This window comes from Protobothrops mucrosquamatus, unplaced genomic scaffold, assembly GCF_001527695.2.
Source record: "Protobothrops mucrosquamatus isolate PMUCROS unplaced genomic scaffold, P.Mucros_1.0 scaffold2716, whole genome shotgun sequence".
Taxonomy (NCBI): Eukaryota; Metazoa; Chordata; class Lepidosauria; order Squamata; family Viperidae; genus Protobothrops; species Protobothrops mucrosquamatus.
The window spans coordinates 178817-202916 of record NW_015388759.1 but is presented as its reverse complement, the minus strand read 5'-3'; the positions used below and the strand labels follow the sequence as shown (position 1 = coordinate 202916).

The window sequence follows — 24100 nt, the reverse complement described above, 5'->3', positions numbered from 1 at the left end:
ATTCAAAAATGATTATTAATGCTGTTGGTAGATACATGTGCAATAATGCTCAATAAAGTACTCATTATTTGAATTAAGAGTCTGGTTGTTCATCTGGCCACAGTGGTACCCCCTTTTTTTTCTGATAATACTATTATAGAAATAAAAACAGTGCAGGTTTTTACCTGGCGTGTTTTACCTAGTATTCAGCTGTTAATCCTTTGAGAACAGTGTTCCGTACTAATAAACATTAAAAGAGAGATGCATTTTGCTGGCTTGAAAACCACCTTTATCTAAAGATGAGGAAAGGGTGTGCAAGTATGCCATAGCAAAAACAGAAAGAAAATGGGAAAATAGAATTTTAAAAAATCAGTAAAGTGCACAATTATTGTCAAACATTCTATTCCTGTTATTCCACTGAATTTACTGAACAGTCATTGTGGACTACAATTTGGCTTGAAAAGAAAAGAGGCTTACAATGCAACCAAACACCTGTTAGGTGCTTCTCCTGAAGACCTTTATAAGAATTGATTGATGCAATTCAAGGATAACCTACTTCAGCTCTTTGGATGTTGGCCCGTTTCCTAGATCCGCAAGGGGCAGAAGGATTACAAGTTGTTTAGATGTTTGTCTCCAATTTATTTCACTTTTAAATGCCAATGTTTTCCAGATCTGCATCTTCCAGGCCAACAATGGCATCTGATCTGGAGATCATGAAAAGTTTCTCTTTATTTGTGTACTGTCTCTGAATTTTCAAAGGCAGCTGCTCTGTTTGTTCCTTGCTGGTGCTCTGTGAGGAGCCAATTTCCTCACTGGAGCTGACTTCACAGTCTTCAGGTGCTTTATGGGCTGGGGTATTGGCAACAGACTCCAAGGAGGTGCCCGACTCCTCCAGTGGAGTGTAGCCCTTATTGCTTCTGTACTGATCACACTGAGTGATCTGGGAACCTTTCTGATCCACAGATGGTGTAGGCAGATGAGAATCCCCCAAATCAAGGGATCTGGAGTAGCTGGAAGATGAAGCTTTAGCTAAAAGACTGGAGTCAAGGTCAGTGCTACTATCCAATGTCTGAGAGGGTTCAGGGAACAGGGGTCTCCTAGCATCAGGGAGGCAGCTTGTGCTCTGGCGTCGAAGCACTACTTTACGTTTGTTCATCCTGGACAACACTGACAGCTCCTGCGTTGTGTCTAGGTAGCTGCTCCTGAGATCTTTTAGACTAAGTTCAAATTCTCCCCGAGGAATTTCTTTGCCATCCCGTTCAGTCAGCAGCCTCTGCCAGTCACCATAGTCTCTGTCAGTCATTCCCCCCTGAGCCAGTGGTAGCAATGTGAAGGTGCTCAGTGAGGAGCCCACAATGGAACTGGCAGTGCTGTGCTGGTCCCAACTATCTGTGGGGGTACAAGATGGGTTACGGGCGCTTTGGGCCAAAGCAGCTCTTTCTTTATAGATGCTATAAACAGCGTCAGCCAAGCTGGGTATTTGCTCATGTCTAGAGGTGGAGAAGCAGCGAGGTGTGGAAGCCAAGTCAGGAGGGGAGAGGGGTGCACTCACAGATGGGTGCCAGGTATTCTTGGTAAGCATGGCAGCGGCTCCTAAGGTTTCTCCTGAGCTGCTGCCAGGTTTTAACTCTAGTCCATGAGATTGCACACAGTTAACAAAACCATTTATTGGAACTGAGGCAACAGTAGAGGGAGCCCCATCCTTTGGCCGAAGACTGTGTGCATCTATGACAGTGGAGTACAGGTCCCTCAGATTGATAACCTTAGTCTTTTTGTCACGATTCTCATGCAGCACTGCATTGGCACAAATGAAGAGGAAGATGCCAATGCCCATGATGAGGGGTCCAAGCACTTTGAGCTTGTCTGAATGCAAGTATGTAGAGAAAAGATGGAAAAGCAAATTTGTTGAGCTGGAGGATGATGAGGAGCCAGGCAAAGATGGAGAAAGTGCTTTCTTGTTGCCAGAGAAAGAAGAATTGATGCCTTCTAGGTAAGCTTCTCTTGTTTCTTGTGTGTGGTTCTTGAAGTGGCTTTCAGGGGCTTTCCCATATGGTTGCATTAATGGGCTGTGGCCAAGGCCCCCTGTCCTATAAATAGGTTTGGGCCAGTAGCCAACCACAGCCAAGGCAATTCCCACAAATAGTACTAGAATACCACAGACAGCAATGAGGCCAGAGAGAGAGCAGAGTTTGAGCTTGCCCTTCACCACCACCACATCATTCTTGAGTTTTTTTTTTGCTTTGCGCTTGTGTTTGGAGACTTGGCCCTGAGGCCGTAAGGGATCCTGTTTTCTGGCTGAGATCCTCAAGAGGCCTCCAGTGGCAATCATGGCTGGCTATCCAGGAGAATGTTCCCTACAGCAGCACCAGCTCCTGTAGCAAAATGGAGAAAAGAACGTAAGAGCGATTATCTCATTTAAATCAATCTTTCTTAAATCAGTCACTATTGACTAATCAGCCTCATTCAAAGAAGCATGTGAGAACTATGCTGCAACATGTCATACTAATTGGCAAGAGAAAAATAATCCTTTACAATAACCTATTGGTTCTATTATCACTAAGCTGACCACGTGGCTTTAGCTAGGCTGCCTGTAGCTCCTCCTCCTCCTCCTCCTCCTGATCATATCATCATCATCATCTATTTCTACATCAACTGAGAAAGACTATAAGCTTCCCTTTTTTTTTGTTTACAGTAACTTAGCATCAGATGAAGTGCTAGAACATTTTCTTCTGAGGATATGAATTCCAATAAATCAAGGCTTGGAATTTGTTCTGAAGGGAACAAGCTGAAATATACACAAAAGAAGATGCAGGTTCTAATAGTTTGGGATTTTACTATTTTGCATAGAGGTCCATATGTGCTTTACTAGAAGAACAACTGTGCATACTCCTGAACCTGATATGTTCCTTCTATCTATAGATTATATTACCATGAAAGAACTTTTCTATCAAAACAGGCATGCTTCTTTATGCTTTAGTGACCTTTGTATTCTTTCAATTTTTATAAAAAAATATTCAAATTTTATAATACAATAGAAGTGGAAGAAAAAGGGGAAAATAGAAAAAAGAAAATGATAAAAATAAAACTTAAGAATTTTCAATTCTGCTCTTTCTTCAATTGAGTAATTACCATCTTACTCTTTTCCCTCCCTGTTTAGCCCTTTCTAATCCCCAAATCCATAAATCATTGGCCAAACCTTTTCTTCTTTCAGCAACCATTTAAGGCTTCCAGTCTTTTAATAAGTCTTTATTGTCCCTCCCTCCTTCCCTCCCTCCCTCCAAACTTTGCAATTTCTGCAAGCTCTGTCAATTTTATAATCCAATCTTCTACTGTAATCATTGTATTCCTTGAGTAGGACTGTATTTAGAGATTGTTCACAAACAGCAACTAGAAAGTGCTGACACCAACAAGCTGTTGCGGCTTAGTGAGTGGAAAACAACCATCCATATCAACTTCTCAGCCCAATTAAAATGCTGCTATTGATTTTTAAAAACTGGACGATAGCCTCTTTCATATTGCTACATCATTGCTTCAATCAGCTCCAGTGATCTTACTGTTAGGTCTACACTGACATCTTGATTTACAGGGATTGGATAAAGACTGTTTTATTGATAGATCTTTTATTGGTAACCAGGCACAATCTTTTCCTCATGATACTTGACAACTACTTTGGGCAGGAAGAACATTGTTTATAGATGGAGTTTATTTTATTGTTCTATAATTATGTTTTAATATCAGTTTTAGGGACTATAGTATTATTACTTAGCTGACTTGTTTCAATTTTTTTGAAGGCTTAATGAATTAAATACTACCTTAATCAGTAAACAGCTTATAACTGACATGAATTACATTGGTAAATAAATTATCCTAGGATCAGGGTTTTTTTCTTTAGAAATTCATGCATGACACCATGCTCTGACAGTAACCCAATTCTACATCTGTCATGTGTACATCCCCAAACCTCAAAGTACCTTAATTTTTCAACATTTCATATTTGTTGCTAATCCTATCTCCTTCTCTTTTCTTCTGGTCACCATGTGACCATATTCTACCTTAATATTTCATATTATGCTATTGGGCTATACTAACAATGAAAAAGTATATTCACTATGTAATCCACCTCAAAACTTGTAATGAAACTTCATTTTAATTACATGCATCATCTCTTTAACTTGCAACAGAACTGCATCTAAAGGAGCATGGCTATGTATTTCTTTTTTTTCTTGGGAAAAAATGATGTGAAAGCATTAAATGCCAAGTTCTTGTTCAGTTGGTTCTGATTAAATAAAATTCAAAGGGGAAAAGATGCTGTTGTGGAAATTATTAGTAAGTGATTTCACAAAGCCAAAGTTTTATCAAACACTCTTGAAATTTTATCACAATGAGCAAGGCAGTGGCAAAAATATCTACTAATAGATGCCTTTAGTAATGATGTCCCTATCTGAATTCAGAGCCCTTAAGTTGCATAAGTACAGAAAGAAATATGCTCTCCTTGTTAGCTCCAGGGATAGGTGACTTTCTCAAGGTTTCGCCATGTTTATTATGGCTTTGGGCTAAATAAAAACAGGTGGAGATGGTGTATCATACTTCATATAATCTGAAAAACTAAAGCCATTTTCACATGTCAGTGAATGCAATAATGTATATATATATATATGTCAACATGCATAGAGGGGAATGAATTGAGACTACAACTGCTACTCTTGTTTAAACTATGTTAGAATATGCTTGAAGGTTACAAATAGCAAATTTGATCATATGGAAAGCATGTGAGTAATTCGAACTACTGAAATAATGCATTTGTATGCAAAGGACGTAAACATAAGAAAGTGGATTGTAGAAGGTTGTCACAGGCATGGATGGTTGAAGAAGTAAGTTAATTTCACAGCTTTATTCTAAACTGTAGCTCATACTTTTCTTCCATGCAGCATAAGAATTTACCTTTGTATATTTATCCTTGAGTGAAATTGGATCACACTCAAATCCCTTAATGGTCCTCTACTGGCTTTTCTGATTCACTATGGGTAGTAGTACTTGGAAACCTCCTTAATTCTGTCTCAAATCTTCGCAACTGGATATATGTTACAAACTGGTCTGGAGATTAGGTTTCTACTTCCTAGGTTTTTTTTTAATGGTTATGGCAGCATATATTGAGATCTTTGTTAAGAATTTTGAGATATCATCTTTTGACCCCAAATTTTATTGGGTTTTTCTGCTGCACACCAGACCCATTTTACTTCTGCTCTGGCAAAGGAGGAACAAAAATTGTGGTCCAGCCTGATGTAGGCAAGAGAAGGAGGGGGAAAGATTTAGCTTGTTTAAATGATTGTCATTCCCTGTTTGAACATTAAAGGAATGAAAAAGGAAATCTGCCAAGTTAAATATTTCCTGGAAGGATTAAAAAAAAAACAATGTTGCAATGCATGTATTCAAATCTCCACTGAAATATTGTATGCCACTGTTATCCCAGCATATCATAACAGAGGTAGAACTGGAAAGTCAGAAAAGTACAAACAAAACAAGCTTTTAGTTTCAAAAAATAAACTAGCAAGGAAAGCCAGGTAGACAAAATTATGTTTGCTGAAAAGTAGTGCATAAGGAACCCCCCCTTTTTTCTTATTCTTCATAATACTGTAATCTATGATCACCTAATGTATCTGAATGCTGTGGAGTAAGGTAATTGATTTATGAAATTATCCACCACAAGATAGAAAATTGACACCAATGTGTGTAAACGAAAGGGTATCAAATATATTCATGGAAGCCATGATACTTATCTAATATATTTGGTACTAGAAAAAGTATGCCTCCGAATATCAACTTGCATGGCACACAAACTTGGGAGATGCTCATATTTTACTTGCATAATTTCCAGAGATAACTGACCCTGTTAGAACAGAATGTTGGTTTAGTTGGGCTTTTGAGCAATTCAGTAAGCTATATTTATATGCATGAGCATCAGGAGTGAAAACAGAATACACAGTGATGATTTTTTCCACCCTTCCTTTCATTAACTGATCACATTAGAGATTCCTGAAGTATAATTAAACCAAGCATTCCTAGATGTACACATATGAGCTGGATGGAAAAGAACGTGATATTTTTTAATTAGCAACTGAGGGCAATTGGTTGGAAGGCCAACCAACTAAAGATTAATTTCAACTATTCTATAAAAATACTTCAAAATCAACTTTATACCTGCCAACTGCAGTTTATAGCCTCCCTTTAAAGTTCTTTATGTTGCAGTTTTGGCTTTTTCTATAACAAAATAACCAATATTTTAAACATTTTGCATTGTCTTAAAAGGAAAAAATATTGATGAAGCCTTCATCACACCTTGTGTTACTGCTTGCTTTTAATATTTCCTGTTCTTTTGCTATGAATGTGTACCTTCTTGTGGAGATTAGATCAACTAATAAGCTGTTTCCTGGATTCAGACTAATGTTTTTGAATGAGGCCAAAAGATTAGATTGCACAAGAAGCTTAGTAATGGTCATCTATCTTGCAAAGAAAAAGGAATTAAATTAGAAAATGTTGGAAATGAAACCAAAGAGTGAATTGGGTCATTAGCATTATGTATATTATATACTGTATTGAACAATTTAGGGACTTTATTTAAATTAGATTTTCTATTTTACTGTTGTTGTTATATTCAAGAAATAGCCAGATTTTAATATCATCAAGTTTGTTTTAAGCAATTCATATCAATCTTAATTTCTTATATAACAATATTTTTTTAAGTTTAGGGGATGAATATATTATTCTCTGAACATATGCTGATTTGGAATCACGAATGATGTTCAAGGTAACTGGTTATGTAACATCACTGAATTTGCAGCCCATCAATGAAAGAATGCAGTGGCAATAGAGATGCACAATACTAAATTTCTTTTTCTTTTTTAAAGAAAAGATGTTATTTTGAATCACCCAGGGGAACAAAAAGCTCTCTGTTGAAATAATATGCAAGATTTTGTTTGTATCACTGCATGAGGTTTTATAATCAGTTATTCAAACAACTGAATTCTGCAGTTCTTTACAAACTGTTCAGAGTTGTCTGAAAATATTAATTAAGGGTCATTCCTTACTTTTCCCAGAGTGAATGAAATACATTATAAGAATGAATGGTAACAGTAATTATTTCAACATGTACCATAAAGTTAAATCTTTTGTCTTGAAAACAAAAAATAAATCAACATCCCAGGGAATCTTATTTCCTTCATCACCTAAATCACCACATTTCTTGAAAATCCCCAGATTCAACCATGTCTGATTAAATTAAATGCTATGCCCTCACCAAAAATCCTGTTTCTGACAATATACCTCAAGTAATTCATTGACCAATATGATCTCTTGCTTCCTCTTTTTACTGTATTTTTAAATAAGATTTGATTTCACACACACAGAACCCAAAGATTTAGCTTTTAATATAGAAAAAAAAGAATCTAGGACACATATAGACAGGCTCAGTGTTAACTAATATGGACAGTAAAAGACTCAAGAGGTAGAATTCCTAAAAGTAAGCCTACCTACTGTTAATTAATATCATGTGACGAAATATTCTGATTCTAGATGGAGCTGGGGAACATGCACAGAGAAATCAAAGTAAGCTACATCAACGAATCGGCACGTCGTTACCCTGCTACATAACCAAAGAAATTCCAGATGGTGTTTCATGCTGTTTTCCAGGATTTCAGCAGCGTTTCAAGTCTAAAAGGTCTACCAGAGTACATGCATGCTAGAAGCCCACTCACTCTACTTTTCATTGCCTTTCCCAGTGGATGAACGAGTAGAAAAGAAAGCCAAACCGGGGTGGGTGGAGAGCACCTTCCATGCCAGTCCGTCTGGATAAATTAATCGAGCCTGCCCAAAAGAGCAGCTTGTTCTTGGGAGAGTTTCCTGGCTGCTGAAGTCGAAACGTGCCTGCAGGGACAGAGCCTAATAAAACATTATGGCTGTCGTACCTGCTGCTCTGCTGTCCTACATAATGTAATTAGCCAAGTGGCCTGTGCCTCTGGAGGGCAGTTGGCGAAAGATGGAGCTAAGAGGATTCCCGGCATGACGGACAGCTTGGGGGGCTGCTAAAGGCGGCCATGCGGAGGACCGGTCTTCGCTTTCGCCGTGCGGGGTCATTTACAAGGGACACCGGCGTCTTGTTCGAGTTTCCAGGACAAAACTTCCCGCCGAAGAGACATCCATTGCAGGCGCTTCCATCTGCCAGGCGCCCATTAACCGGAGATCGTGTCAACCGTCCGTGCCTGAATTTATAAGCTCCGGGGGGCGATTTCTCTACGATGCCATTTCCCCTTTTGCCCCAAGAAGAGAGAAGCTAGAAACGGCCGCCACACGAGCGACCCATCATTGGTGGCCCGGGCGGGATGGGCTCCCAGCCCCGCTTCTGTGGCGGACCGGGGGCGGGGGATGGCGAGGGGGGGGGGAGAGAGCTGCAGAATCCCCGGGTGAGTTTCTGGTTCAAAATGGCAGCGTTTAAGCAAACGCAGAAGCTCCCGTCTGGTCTCTTACCAGGGAAAACCGGGGGAGGTCAGAGCTGCAGACAAGTTCCTCGGAGCCCAGAAGGAAACCTGGGAGAAACTTTGCAGCCCGCCAGGTGGGCGCCGAAGACCCCGCGGCCCCTCCAGCCCGCCCCCCGTCGACTCAGAGCCGCCATCCCCGTCAGAGCAGCGAGGGTCTCCCTCGCCTCAGCCTCTCCGCCTCCACGGCCGCCAGGCACGGCGAGCAGAAGGAGTTTCGGCAAAGTGCGTCGCCCGCGGTTCCGGCCCGCATCCTGCCTCGCGCGCGCCGGATCCCGGTCGCCCCGCTGCTCCAGGCGCTCCTCCCCTCCCCCTCCGCCTTCCCCGGAGGCTTCGCTTAGACGGGTGGCGGTGGCGGCCGCCGCTAGACGCGGACGGCGTCTCTTGCCCCGCGGAGCTGCTGCTGCTGCGACTCTTGCTCTTGAATGGCTCCTTGAGTGTGAAGCGGCTGCTGTTGCTGCTGCTGCCGGCCCGACTCGCTGCAGTTGCTAGGATACCGGAGCCATGACACAGGGAAATTGCTGCAGGATGGCAATCATTACCTTCCAAACTCTCGTTCCCCCCCCCCGCCCTCTTTAGGAGGGACCAGAGCCTCGCCCCCACCTCTCCCCGCTGCGCTGTTGCTGCTATCTCCCCTTCTCCCAGACCCCTGCGAGCGAAGTGGCGGGCTTGTCCCTCTCCGGAGCAGGCGAGCCGCGGGAACAAACTCTTGCAGCCAGCAGCCCTTTGACACGCTCGCTCCCTACAGCCCGACGGCCGCTCCTTTGAACGAGCGACACCCCCCCCCCCCACTTTGGGGAGGTTGCTCAGGCGTCGTTGGATGGGCCGGGAAGAAGCCAAATTGTCAAGGGGGGGTGGGGTGGCTACCGCTTTCTTTACATATTCCTTTCCCTTCCCTTTGCTTTGTGCCACCTCCCCCGCAGCTGCTTAGCCTGCACAATTCAGAAAACTTAACGCACGCTGCACTAGTTTCATGGAAGGCAGTGGGCTCAGCTCCAAAGTGAGTATGCTGTGATCTGCATTATTATTATTTTTTTCAACTTTCACTCTTCATTTGGATTTTGCAGTCCGCTTACTCGAGGGACTCCTTTTTAAAACTGATTTTAAAACTGAGTCGGGTTCTTTTTCTTTTTTTTTCTTTTAATTTTAATTCTTGAGCTTTACGTTGTCCTGCACCCCCAGTTTGGCACTGAACATGCCAGCTACAACCGATGGTTAGATGGTTTGTTTTCGACTGTTAACTGCTTTTAGCTGGTCTGAATAAATAATCCCGAAATTCATTCTCTGAATCCTATGGGTGACTTAGTAGAACCCATTAAATAATTGAATACATGAATTGCCGTGAGGGCAATTTTATGGAATAATTCAAATCATCAGAATGAGGTAGATCTCCCCAGATCTAAAGATTTTTTTCCAACTTGCTGATGTTGCAATGGGGCCTCAAAACCTGGTTTTTTTCCCTGGCCTTTTGTGGAGTGACTGGAGCCTCTTTAAGCAGGTTGTTTTCTTTTGTTTCCACACTGTTCATTATTTTTGCACCTCTTCTTTCAAATTTCATACTATTTTTATTGTCATATTTCATGTTTTATATAATTTCTATATTTCATTGGCACTCAGACAGCATATAAATTTAATTAACAATAAGTTAATGTGTATGAAATGAAGCGGACTCTTTAAGCTATACCAAATATCAGAGATTTACTTGAGCGTCCCTCTTTAATTCAGGCTGCAGGCTGCAGTTCTGAAAACATTCTAATATTTCATCCAGATAACTATCCAGTGCTGCATAGGTCCTAGTTTATGACGTACCTATTCTAAAAAAGAGAGAGAAATTTATCTGATACAGTACTATTCTTTTTTTATTTCCCCTCAACATAATAGCTTGTGCACGGCTGCTTTGCTTTCTCAGATGTTTCTGTGGGCTTTTTGAAACTGGGTTTCATTATTTTTTCAAACTTTTTTTTTTTTTTTGAAAAGAGTAGATTGCCTTACCTTTCCTAACATTTCAGCCTCTATGTGTAACCCTCTTTGAAAAGATTAATAAGGGGTCAGGAGAGGTTCTGTTTTAACCTTCTTTAGTCCTGATGGACAGATGAGTAATGTGTTGCAGATTGAGAGCTACAGTATTCATTAACCTGATGCAAATAAATCCTGCCTTTTTTCAGCTTTTCAGAGCTCTTCAAAGAGCACTCTCGGTTTCTTGGACAGTGAGCAGCCATCAGACAGAGCAAGCTACTCAGGGGAGAGGCAAAGGGCTTTTGAGCTGCACCTGCTACAGAGAATGTCAGTGTAAGAGGCTTGTGCTGCTGTTATTGTATTACAAGATGCCAAGCAGAATGATGAGGAATAGGTGTGTTCATTCTTTTTGCAAAGGAGAGATTTAGTTGAATATTAGAGACAGGGATGTCTGTTTTTTTTAAAAAATAGTGCATAGTAGGCTAATGAAAATCCGGGGGATAGAATGAAAAAAACAAACAAACAGCTGCTGAAGGGATTTGTAAAATCTTGGCTATGAGGCCCAAAACTATGAGGTTTGGCAGAGGTCAGGCGAAGGCCAAGGTCAGAATTGTCTTTGTCTATCAGAAGATCTTGACTCCATCCATCCATCCATCCATCCATCCATCCATCCATCCGATTCTTTGGTTCAGAGCTGTTGTGTTTGAAATATGTAAACATTCAGAAAACAAACTACATGCTGTCTTGAACTACATTCAGGATTATGGCCTGCCATTGTAGATACAGGGTTATTTGATTTGCATAATTCATTCAATTTCAATTTATATTGTTTATTGTAGCTATTATAATATTTATTGTAATTATAATGTATTTATGTTAGCAAAACAGATACCTAAGAGAATGTTAGGCTTAGAAATCCAATGGAACTGTCTTATTTTTATGGAAGTAGAGTATTCTCTTTCCTCCATCCTTATTAAGTATTACCAATTAGCTACAAGCCTGTTGAATAATATAGTAATCAGTAATATGAAGACAGATTTAATAATTTAAGCAATGCTGTAGGTTATCCTGAAGATAGAGGACAGCAGCCTATTTTTTTTTTTTAAAAAAAATCTACTTTTGAACATTCTTAGGACAGATATTAAATAAAATACATTTAGTTCTTCAACCTTGCCCCCCTCCCAAACACCCTAGAATTTTGTTGCAACCCAGTGTGGCTTGGGGTTGGATTTTTTTGCATGGGATGGATCATATCATCTGAAAATATTTTTTCTCAGTGATTAAGGACTTAAATGATCCGTTTGATCTCTCAAACCCAGATCTTTGCCTTCTTATCTACATAACAACAATACTGTTACTTCTAATTTGTTTGTTTTTAAATGAAGGACTGCCTGAATCTGACATTTTATAAAGTAGCTTTGGCCTCCATTGAAGCTGCACAAAATCCTGACCTTGGGCCAATCTGCATCTCTTTTCTACTTCTACTAAGCTGTTTGTGAAGCTTCTTTCTAGACTTATCAAGCATTCAATTTCAGATGCCTATAGATAAGGCAGTGCTTAAACAGTGAAATTTAGCAGTGAGTGAAAAAGAAAGAAAGAAAGTTGATATACCATATTGTTATACTTGAATCTTCAGCCTGATTTGCAGCCAAACTAAGTAAATTGGATTATTTTGGTAGAATCTACTGGTATTTGTAGGTAGATCCTTTGTCCATTTCTGATGGTTGCTAGTATAGTCTGAAAATGAGTTTTGTGCAGTATTCTTAAAACATAGAACATTAAAGAAGAAGATCATCATAAACAACAAAAGGACATAATTAGTCTAGTTCAAAAGAACAGCACAATCGTTTAAGCATACTATAGAGTGCTGTGGAAAATTTTAGACATCATTTCCAAAGCAACAGGACATGAGGGATTTTAGCTTTATCTTTATCTTTCCTAAATTTTACCACCAACTCATAGCCAGAAAAAACAACATTCTGTTGTGTAAAATATGTGGCCTTTATGTTTTATAAAGATAACTGAGGAATTACTTATTTAGTCAATTCATCTAGTGGTCCATCTTGAATAGAGGACTGGGTGACAAACAATATTTAAAATCAAAATTAAATTTATTACAACTGCAAAAACTAAAATATAGATCACCTAAGAAAAATACTTTCTAACACACAGGTGTCAAACTCGGTTGTGTCACATGATGTACATGACGTGTCATGATGTTTTTTGCCTTTGCGGAGCTGGGATGGGTGTGGCCCTCACATGACACATCTGATCCACAGCCCACCAGTTTGACACCCCTGCTCTAACACAACTCCAGTGTGATGGCTCTTTATACACTCAGGACCCAAGGGCTAGGCCAGTGATGGCGAACCTTTTAGAGACCGAGTGCCCAAATTGCAACCCAAAACCCACTTATGCATCGTCGGGTGCCAGGTGGGTGTGGCCCATTAGGTGGGCGTGGCCCATTGGGTGGGCATGGTTGCAGTGGTAACAGCAGACTGGGTGGGACTAAAAAGTTCAATCAATCAATTCCAACTTTGGCGGCGGAGGCCTAAAGCGAAAAGGTTTTATAAAACCCATCTGAAGGCCTAGGACTGGGGCGACGGCACACGTGCCCACAGAGAGGACTCTGAGTGCCGCCTCTGGCACCCGTGCCATAGGTTCGCCACCACTGGGCTAGGCGGATCTTTAGGGCTTTGCAAAAGAGCAGAAAGATCGGGGCCAGCCTGATCTCTGGAAGGAGGATAGTTTGAGAGTGGGAACTATAGTACAAAAAGCTGGCAGTCAGCCCCCCCCCCAGCCAAAGATAGCATTTATAGTTTTGACAAGTATCAATATCTTACTTGAGATTGGAACAGCATTAAGTTAGGAGACTGATGTCCTATACTACTTACTTAGCCATCCAACATACAGAATAAAAAGGGTTCAGTTATTAAACATATCATATCTGAGTTACAAACATCTGAATGGCTACTAAGCTTGAGAATTCTCCACCAGATTTTCAGATATCTTGGTATTCAGATCTGCTTTTCTTTTCCAGAACTATAATATGCTTATTGATTTTACTGATATGGAAATAGCCACGATCACCTGAAACCTAGGATGATTTAATCCAGGTGGTAGTAAAAATGAAAATATCATCAACAAGTAAGACGTTGGAAACATAAGCACAGCAGGCTGTGATTGTACCTATAAAGAAATAAATGATGCAATTACATATCTGATTTTTCATAGCAAGTTTCTAAAATTGTTAATGTATATATTCAGGCTATCATTTTTTTTTAAACTTGCTTTATATTTTGATGATACATTCACTCGTTGATTTCCTAATTTGCCATGGTTTGCGGGAACAGCAAAATATGCATGGTAAATGGTTGATATGGTTTTTAGTTTTCAGAATTGCGGAGATACTGTAATGACACCTGACTATGCTGCAAGTACTGAGGGGATTATTTTAGATTTTTATATATATAAATGTATTATTCAAGTAGCTAAAAAGCACGAACACCAGGAAATTTTGCAAAACTATAAAAGTTTTAATCCAATAAAACACCAAGCTTTCGTTGGCCACTGCCAACATCGTCAGGGTACATTCAAGTCGATGGGAAAGTTCTTTTATAGGTGAGACGCTGTCTGCACCCGGCTCCTAGATCGCGTCACGGGTCCTGACTGGCCAATCTGCATTTTGGTCGTGGTTTGTGTGTCATTGCCTGCACTCTCTCTACTTTTCTTACAATGTGTGTGCATTATTGCCCCTTCCCTCCTCGTGTAATCGGATTTTTTTATTGGATTAAAACTTTTATAGTTTTGCAAAATTTCCTGGTGTTCGTGCTTTTTAGCTACTTGAATATGGATATACCCAGGAATCATCAGTTTGTTTTTAATATTATTATTGATATGAAAGCCTTTTAGTAAAAATGAAAGGGGGAAATTTGTACAAATTAAATAGGGTATATATATGTGTCAGATTTACAAATACAAAGGTTTCATATTTAAGACTATGCCTTCACATAAAAAAGAATACTTAACGACCAAAATTGAGTCCAAAATTTCCATTGCTAAGAAAGCCAGTTAAATGAGTTTTACCTCATTTTACAATCTTTCTTGCCACAGTTTTTAAGAGAATCTCTGCAGTTGTTGAGTTAGTAACACGGTTATTAAGTGAATCTGGCTTCTCCATTGACTTTCATTGTCAGAAGGTTGCAAATGTGATCACATGAGCCAGGGACCCTGCAACCATCATAAATACATATCTTTTGCCAAGTGTCCAAATTTTGATCATGTGATCATACAATGATCAATGGTTATTAGTGTGAAAAAACACTCATAATTGACTTTTTCAGTGCCGTTGTAACTTTGAATGGTCACTAAATGAATGATTATAAGTCAAGAAGTACATGTAGTTCATCATATCTGAAAGCATGAATAAAGCAGGTTAAATCCAGTACTACTTACCTTTAACCTCAGTGTGAAGAGCACTTACTGCTCTTAGATGGAATAGAAGTATAAAAAATAAGAAAGTGTGAAATGTAAAACATGATTAATTTTCATGGTTCCTTAAAAGGTCACGAAAATCATCCTTAATTTTAAAAACTTTATTAATTCTGATTTAGCTTACATACATTAGTAAATCATATCATTTTAATGGTATTTTTCTAAAGATGTCTGCCCAATAATCACCTAAAACTAAGTATAGTGTCCTAGAAATATCATAGATAAAATAGTGAAAATGGTTTTCTTTGGGCCAGGGAACGTTTTTTATTTTCCACAACTTATCCCCTTTACTCTCCTATGTAGAGCAACATGTTATGATATCTAGAGAAGAGATGGACTGGCATTTGTGTCAGGGTTTGAGGGTTTGTTTGTTTTTTATTTTGTGGGTTAAATTGTCAGTATCTGTTAAACATCCTGTAGACTTAATACATCTACTTCTTTTCATTCCTTACAAAAAAAATAGATAATGCAACTGTCAAAACTTGCTGCAATTGATTTAATTATTCCAAAGTCTGCTCCTATAACCATGGGAGTTTGGGAGGAGGCAGCAAAATATGAATGGCACAAAGTACTGTACCCTTTTTTTTATATGTGTTATAATATTACATGCATGTATATTGGATAGAGCTTGCTTCACAACAATGCAATGCTTGCTTTGTTTGTTTTTTTCATTCTGACAAAAGCCCTAGAATCTGCATATGTATCTGGTTATCAAGATAACTCAGGATCACAGCACGTAACAGCTTTGTGCATGATTGTTTTGCCTGAGAAACAGATGCTGCAGACGTGGTAGTTAATGTTTGGCATAACTATGTCTAATTCACATACTGTATTTTTATAAGAATGTAGTTAGGGAGATTGAAACAACTGCAACGTGGGATTTCAACAGTAAAGCCTAAATAGTCTTAGTGAAACCCTTTTCATGTTAAGAAGACCACATTAGTTCCACTACTATAGTTTTAGTGTCAGACTGATATACTGAAAGAAATGTGAGAGCTTTGTCATTCTAATGTAAAAGGGTAGCTAGCTGTATCTTGGAAAATTTAAGACCTTACGATTTAACTACCACAGTTTTTTTCCAAACAATAACTTGCTCTGTGCATCATAAGGATTCCAAATTAGATTGTTTTAGTTGTGTGGCCAATATTTATTTCAGGCTTGTTATATGTTAGAATTTTCCCCTTTCTCTTCACAGTTCACCTTTTATGCATAATGCCATATTATATATAAAGCGCAAAAAAAGAAAAGTACTTAATTCCTTTGGTTGATATAATTTATGTGGTGGAATGTAATCTAGAGTCTCAGAAGGGAAGGGTTCCTTCCCAGAAGCAAAGAAACAGTGGAATGCCTGGTAGGCAGGAAGAGACCAAAGACAGACCCTCCCTAGCAATATACTGTATCTATAGTTAGGCAGATAATTGATTTAGTCTGGTAAGATTCTGTCTGTAGGTTAACAACAATAAAAAAACTGTTCAGAAGTAACTCCATGTGTCTTGTTTCTTGAGCCTAACACACTACTAATATAATAATTGAGTTTAATTGTAGTAAGTCTGCAACTTATACCCACTTACTTGGGAACAGCCCCCAGTTAATTCAGTGGGAACTACTTATTAGTAGACTTGTTTGCCGAAAGAGGCCTGGAAGGCATTGACAGATACAATGTCAAAAAGCAAAAAAAAACTATTCATGTATAGAATATTTAAAAGAAACTGATTGACACATTGTCTATAAATGCTGATTACATCTCCAATCTCAAAGTTTTTCCATTGCCCGAGGCATCACATTCATGAGCTTAATGCAGTCATTGAAAAGCCTTTAATAATTGAAAATAATCTTGCTAGTGGCATCCACAGGGAGACTTAAAAAATAGAAAGCATTGTATTATGTTATAAGCCCTGCTCAGTCTGTAGCTGTCCCTATGGACACCAATGAATCTGGGCTAGCTACCCTCTCTGGATTACAACAATCTCATTTAAGAAAAATAAATATTTCATCTTTGATATATCATTCATATTTATTAAAGATATCCCTTAATGATTCTAAACTGTTTTTGGAATTCACTATTCATTTCAAAGGTCAAATCGGCTTAGTTCAAAGGTTGAATCTGCACCAGAAGAAGGGGGATATAAATTCACATCTTGACCCCCCCCCACCTCCTGATTGGACTAGGAAGCGGCCAGGGGGCAGAGGTAAGATGTGCATATATAGTGCCTTTCCTCTAGTCCAACACACTGCATGGAAGAAGGGCCCCTGAATTGTACCTCTGTTTGTGTAAAACCAATTGGAACTCTGTGTCACTGCAAACTCTATTCATCATTCACCATTTTCAGCAGTATTAGCTCCTCAACAAGGGTTATGCTGGCTGGGGAATTCCACACATTTGGAGGATGTCCAAAGGCCTGGTTATAAGTAGAAATTCCACTTGCTGTCCAATGCAGATTCTATGAACAGGGTCAGTATGCACAACCTATAATAATATTTAAATATCACTTAGGGAAATTTATATATCTTGTGTCACCAGTAATATAGATCCATGGTTAAAGTGAATGCCTGGTAGATATGAACCTATTCAGTGTCAACTGCTTTCATACAATAATTATTTGACCATTTTGGGTGGGAGGTAAAAAGACTAAAGTCATATAATCTCCTGATTATTTAAATAATTGACATATTTTGGGTTCACTTTTTGTTTCCTCAACTTTTTTAATGACTGGACCAATATTATGTGATACCGGGTTAATGTGTTTGTATAGATTTTTAATGGCTTCCTGGGGCAAAATAGCAAGTTTGTTTGGGACAACTAAGTTTACATATTTATATTGCTGTGATATAAACGTTGTATACACCCTAAAATGGCATTATCAGATATTTAGTAGTGAATAGTTGGGAAAGAATGAGTTTTCTTTTTCATTAAAACTAGCTCCTTGATTGCTTTGGTCATATCTGTGTTTGCATTTATTTATAGTTGTTTTGTGAGCATTGCTGGAAGCAAAATATACTCCTGCCTTCCTTCTGAACAAGAAGTCTTGTTCTCTGGTAATCCTTAGCAGCATTATGACAGTATCCTTTAGACTTTTATAAAGATAAATGTTGTTTTCAGTAGTAGAAAATAAATGTGGGCCACATCAAATTCACTGGAAGTTAACTGCTTCTATTGGCTTTATATAACAGTCTCAAGGATATATAAAGGTAATCATCTGACAAGGAGAAATATGTAGAAGAAAACAATTGGTTAATTTTTGTTTCCTGCACATCCTAAAGTTAAAAGAAAAAGAAAACATTAGGGCTATTTTATGCCACGTTATATGATGACACTTTGTGCGAAAACAGTGCTTTTCATTTTTGCTGTTTCAAAATGGGTTCTACTTTATTAAATGCTAGGACTGTTTTGTAAATAAAATGCATCGCTCATACATGACTAGAAAAGCAGCCATTACATTCTCTGACTAACACTGAAGAATAACTATGTAGGGAGCACAATGAAAAAAATAATTGAGAAATCACAGCAAGGAACAGAACGATAAGCAGAGCAAAGCAAAGTGGTTTGTGCAAGGAGGTGGGCATTCATCAGTCTAAATCAATGGAACGGCTTACCTCCGGAAATTGTGGGTGCTCAAATCACTGGAGGTTTTTAAGAAGAGATTGGACAGCCACTTGTCTGGAATGATATAGGGTTTCCTGCTTGAGTAGGGGATTGGACTAGAAGACCCCAAGATCCCTTTCTACACTGGTATTCTGTAATTCTGTAAATGTGTTATTTAAGGTAAAGGTAAAAGTTTCTTTGTCCAATCACGTCCGACTACAAGGCACAATGCTCATTTCCATTTCTTGGCCAAGGGAGCCAACATTGTCAGAAAACATTTTCCATGGTCAAGTGGCCAGTAGGGCTATATGCACGGAACACTGTTACCTTCTCATCAAGGTGATACCTATTTGTCTACTTGCATTTACATGCTTTCAAACGGCAAGGTGAGCAATTATTTACACATTCACAAATTATTTGGTTTGCTGTCTAACATTCTGAATTATAAATATAAAAACAGTAGCAGTTGTCTAAGTCAAATTACTTCATTTGATCATTTAAAGGTATCTTCAGTCATTTATGCATAAGTAATACGCCTGAACAGCATTTATATTCCACTTTTGTGCCACTTTGAGGGAGCTGCTAAAAGCAACGAAACATAAATTACAAAATACTCCTTATGTGCATCTCTTGAAAGCCTCGACTGCCAGCCCCAAGAGCTTAGCCAAAATTTGTTCACCGAGCTGTATTTTTAATGCGAACAAAAAGAAAAACGATTAATTATCCAGGACGTAATTATATTAACGGTATTAATTTAACTTAAAATTGATTTCAGTTTTTAATTAATGTTAATCACATTTCATTTTTGTCCTAGCTGCATTTATTAATTCAGTATGAGAAGACCAGCTGAAAGTCAAAATGTTTAAAAAGAATCTGAGTCAATAGCATGGACAAAACTGTACCTGCATACTGCTTGACAGTGCATTTTCCTGTGATCTACAGAATACTTTGTGCCCCATGGAGATGAACCAAGGCTTAACAATACATACAGCAGGAGGCTTCTATTTCCACCCCAACGGTAATTTACAAGTTCTGTGATTTTTTTTTCCCAATGAAAAAAAAATATGGATAAAAAGTTTCTGTGTGGTAAAGGTAAATGGTAAAAATTCTTTTTCTCTCTACATTATTACAACAGCAGTATTCTGTTTTCTCTATGGATTATTTTTGAATTGTACACAAATTTGTAACTATATTTATAATTGTTCCTAAAATATAATATCTTTGTGCATGTTTTCTCCTAAGCTACCTGTGGTTTGAAAGAAAAATACCATTAAATCTTATGTTTTAAGAAAGGCATTTCATTAATGCAGGCTTTAAAATATAAACACTGTATTATGAAATAGGTTCTTTATAAAAACGTAAGTGCCATTATATGTCACTTTCAGAAGAGGACTTTGTCATACTTTATTTTTTATAGAAGGATGGATGTAAGATTAGCTTGAAGCTAGCATTTGTCTTACAAAAAACATCCAATTTCTGCTGTCAGCAGAGGTCATGGTGGTTTTTAAATTCCTAATGTACATGCAGGGTTACAATTAAAATGTTCTTCATGTTTTTTAGATTTCCTGAGGAAAAAAAAAATAGAACCACTGGCAACGAAATTAATGTTCTTCTGATACTTTATCTACTAAATTACTTTTTAAAAACTATAATTTGCAATGGTTGTTTGGTTTATTTGAGATCTCATATAAGAATTTAACTATGGTTTTAAGTTCTGATTTTTCATTGACTTACACAATACTTTATCTGGAACTTGGAACATTATGCTAAAGTGGATGTTTGAACAACTCATAAATTCATCTGTTTGTAATGAAAGAAGGTGGCAGTCATGCATGAGCGCCAGATGCTAGACAATTCATATCCTCCTGAAGTTGAACAAACAAACCTATATAACTCACATCTTTAGAATGCACAACTGAAGTGGTTAACAAATGAATATTACATTCACACTTGCAGCCATTGTCTGTGCATCTCTGAGACATCTGGACTCATCCGAAAACTTGCAATTAAATGTATCAAATACTTACCATTAAAATATTAAGTAATTCTAGTTCAAAAACAGTTTCAGTTGCAAAAACAACAACACCATTTTTAAAGATCTGCAAAAATGCATTTTGCTTATCAGTTTTAAGACATCATACTGAATTTTCTTTCATTGTCCAGTTGAAACAACATAAAAGAGTCAGCATCCAAATATGACTTCAGATATCTTCAAAAAGAGCTTTAAGCATAGACTAGAGCTGACAAATTTAGCCAGCTCTTAGAAAATTGTTCTCTAGGGCTTGGGGGATTCTGTGTGATAATGGCAATGGATCTTAATAATTTAGGGGAAATGAGTTTTTAGATTTTTTTTGGCAGGTTATACCAGAGGGTGGCACAAAGGCAGTAAAAATATTCTGTTATAAAATTTCGTAGATGCTTTTGTAATCCACATTCAGGGTAAAGAACATGAGTTAGTGAAAGAAAAGCAAGAAAAATAAATAAACTTTTTATTGTACACTGCCCAGACTCCCTCAGTGAGGAGAATGGACAACTTAAAATGAAATAAATATATAAGATGATAGATAGATGGATAGATAAAGAGAGAGAGGTGAGAGGCAGGCAGGCAGACAGACAGATAGATACTCTGTGTCCTTGAAACAGAAAGGAGAAGAATATAGTAGATCTGGGAAGTAAAAAAAATATGAATGAAAGGTAAAACAAACATCATGAGTGTCAATGAGAGTCAATGAGACTGTGGTAGGGAGGTTTGAAAGCTCGAATCTATAGACTTATACTATCCTCCAGTGAATGGTGACTGGAAAAACTAGGATGAGTAAATGCAACCCAGAGAAAAATTATTCTGCTAAGAGACATGAATGAATGGGTGTGAATAAGTAACCATTTGGAGACTTAAAAATGAATGAGAATAGGGACTCTGGGGAGTATTAGCTTAGAACAAGGTCTGTTAGTTTTGAATACTTGTTATCAGAATAAACCCATACCTATACATAGCAAAAAAAAGAATATAAATTTGAACACACAATTGATTTGACTACTTATGTAATATTGAGAAAATGTGAAGAATATAAATGTAAAGAATATAAAGGTGATAAAAGGTTCTGAATCTGGGACAGACTATTATGTCAGCAATAGATCTTGGGGAATAATAGACATGAAAGGAATAATAAAAGACTGAGAGAAACAAGAATCAAATAGAATGACTGTAGAAAGAGAAAGTACAGTATTGTATGGAAAAATAATTAGATTAATCTCCTGCAGAATTAATTAATGTTTTAGAAGGATGTGTACATTAGGAAAAAGTAAAGTAGAAAGTATTCAGACCCAGAAAAAAAAACACCCTTTGATATGGCGCAATGAAAACTTTTGGATTAAATTTTCCTCAAATATGAAAGTCCTTCTCTCTCCCTTGTAATTAAATGGATTAAAATATGACATTCATGATCTTCAGCCATGGTTACAAATGGAATTATTTCCTCGCCTATCAAAATGTCTTACAGAACTCATCAAACATGTCATCAAGCTTTTATGTGTAATTTGATATTGGATACGTTATCCCACTGTCTTATATCTTTATCTGAAAGTCACTTCACCAGATGTAATGGAACGTGTGAATGACCTTGGGGGAATGAAGGGAAGAGATGCTGCCTTGGAAACAATCAGACAAGTGAGGTGGGAGCTCTTGAGGTATGTGCTTTCATACTTGCAAGGTTCTGTTAATGTAGTTTCACAATAAAGAATTAGTTCATTTAGTCATGTTTTCTGTGTGATTTACCTGAGAGGGCTGACACCAGTAATAACAGCCAGGAAAACTTATACTCATTACATTTTTTTTTCATGCTTGCTGAACATCTCAGAATGTATAGGAAGCACTGGCTATCAATTCTTTCTTCTGAAAACAAACATTGTTTCATTATTTTGGAAATATGAAATGATAGAAGGGCATTTATATGTGTGTGTGTATGATGTGGGCATGTACTATTTTTGTCTAATTTTTGTTTAACATCTACACATTTGTTAATATATGGAAATTATCAATATATGAATTTGTTAATATCTGGATGAGGCGTAATATGATTTAAAGCAGTGAATGATTATGTATGTTTGCTTTCTGCTAAACAATTGACACTTTATTGATGCAGTGATAAGACTTATGAATATTATTCCATGTAGTCAAAGTTTTATGTTGTGTTTATAGATGACTATTTGATTTTATATGTATTATACTTTATTATTTAGATTTTTTCTTTTTTGTATTTTCCCCTTATTTATTAAAGCAATGAAATTTAAAAACATGAGTAGGATGAAATGTTTAGTGAATGATTCAGGATTGAACAAGGTAAGGATTTCTGATATTCTCATGTTTCCTTTATTTACATTTATAACATGAATATACCCAAGAGTCGAATTTTTAGTTCTATTTCTAGTCATTTATAAATAAATATGTATAAGATATTTGGGTCATATTAGAGGTGTGTCAGTTGGGGAGATAAATGTATGTGCATTTTTATTCCCTTCTTACTCTCAGAATATATTACTGATACTTTTGTTATTATCCATTATCCTGAAAACCATTAATTCCTCTTATAAAATTGTGTGTACACTTTTGGGTCAAAATGTATGGGAAAACAAAGAAGTTTTGGTCAGATGGACTTGATGAGAACTTAAGAAGGAATGAGGTAAGATGTTTAAAGAGGTACCTTGAGCCTTCATTGTGATGTGATCTGTGATGAGTTTCAACTGCTGATTCCTGGAGAAGTGGACAGGTTTCTCTGTGCCATCAATTTGGTCGCCTGTTTATTGGATTCAGGCCCCATCTTCATTGTGAAAGTGGCCAAGAAAGTGACCTGTGGCTGGGTTGGTTCTATGGTGTCACTTGTTGAGGGGAAAAGGCCGTCTTTGGACTCAATAATTGTAGATAACTATTGTCCTGTTTCCATCCTTCGAAGGTACCTACCCTTTGGGAGATCTGGTGGCATCTTGTTTATGTTCAAAATGAGCACAATAAAATACCTTTTTTTCTAAAAGTGTATATGGAATTGAATGTTTAAATGGACTCGATCATACAAAGATTAACAAATCCAAGTTCCTAAATAAATAACACAAATTAATAATGACAATTTTCACAAATCTTTAAGAGATATGTGATAATAGACTCAGTATGTCTGCCCAACAAAACTCAGTCTATAGCATCAAGGAAATAGTTCACACGTGCACGTGCGCATGCACGCTCACACACAAAAGTATGTACATGTATACATATACTTTGAACCAAAGGAGAAGCCAGACTTCAACATCTTTTTACTTGCTTGTTTTCTTTTCTTACAATCTAGCTCTAGTAGTGCTTTAAAGCGTTTCATTTATTACTTTTGAATCCGTTGGGAAGCATTGGATCTCTCAATTTGGCCTACAGTAGACATGCCACGCTGCCTTGGATCATTGTTTTAATGCTATTTCCTTACCTAAACAGAATGAACATGGATAGGCAAAAAAAGCAGTGCAACGGGAGTAAGTTCTGATTTCCCTTTCCTTGTGAAAACCTGGCAGGAGCTTCAAAAAT

At 37.7% G+C, this 24100-nt stretch overlaps 1 protein-coding gene across 1 annotated transcript; it reads right to left on the bottom strand.

Annotated features, from left to right (window-relative positions):
* Positions 1-628: 628 nt before the first annotated feature.
* On the bottom strand, positions 629-2308 carry TMEM200C (transmembrane protein 200C). Its single transcript, XM_015825612.1, has one exon. It carries the CDS (start codon positions 2306-2308, stop codon positions 629-631), a length of 1680 nt encoding a protein of 559 aa, XP_015681098.1.
* Between the last annotated feature and the right edge of the window lie 21792 nt (positions 2309-24100).

Excerpts from the sequence above, each read along its gene's own strand:
- TMEM200C (XM_015825612.1), bottom strand. The coding sequence starts at position 2,308 with ATGATTGCCACTGGAGGCCTCTTGAGGATCTCAGCCAGAAAACAGGAT.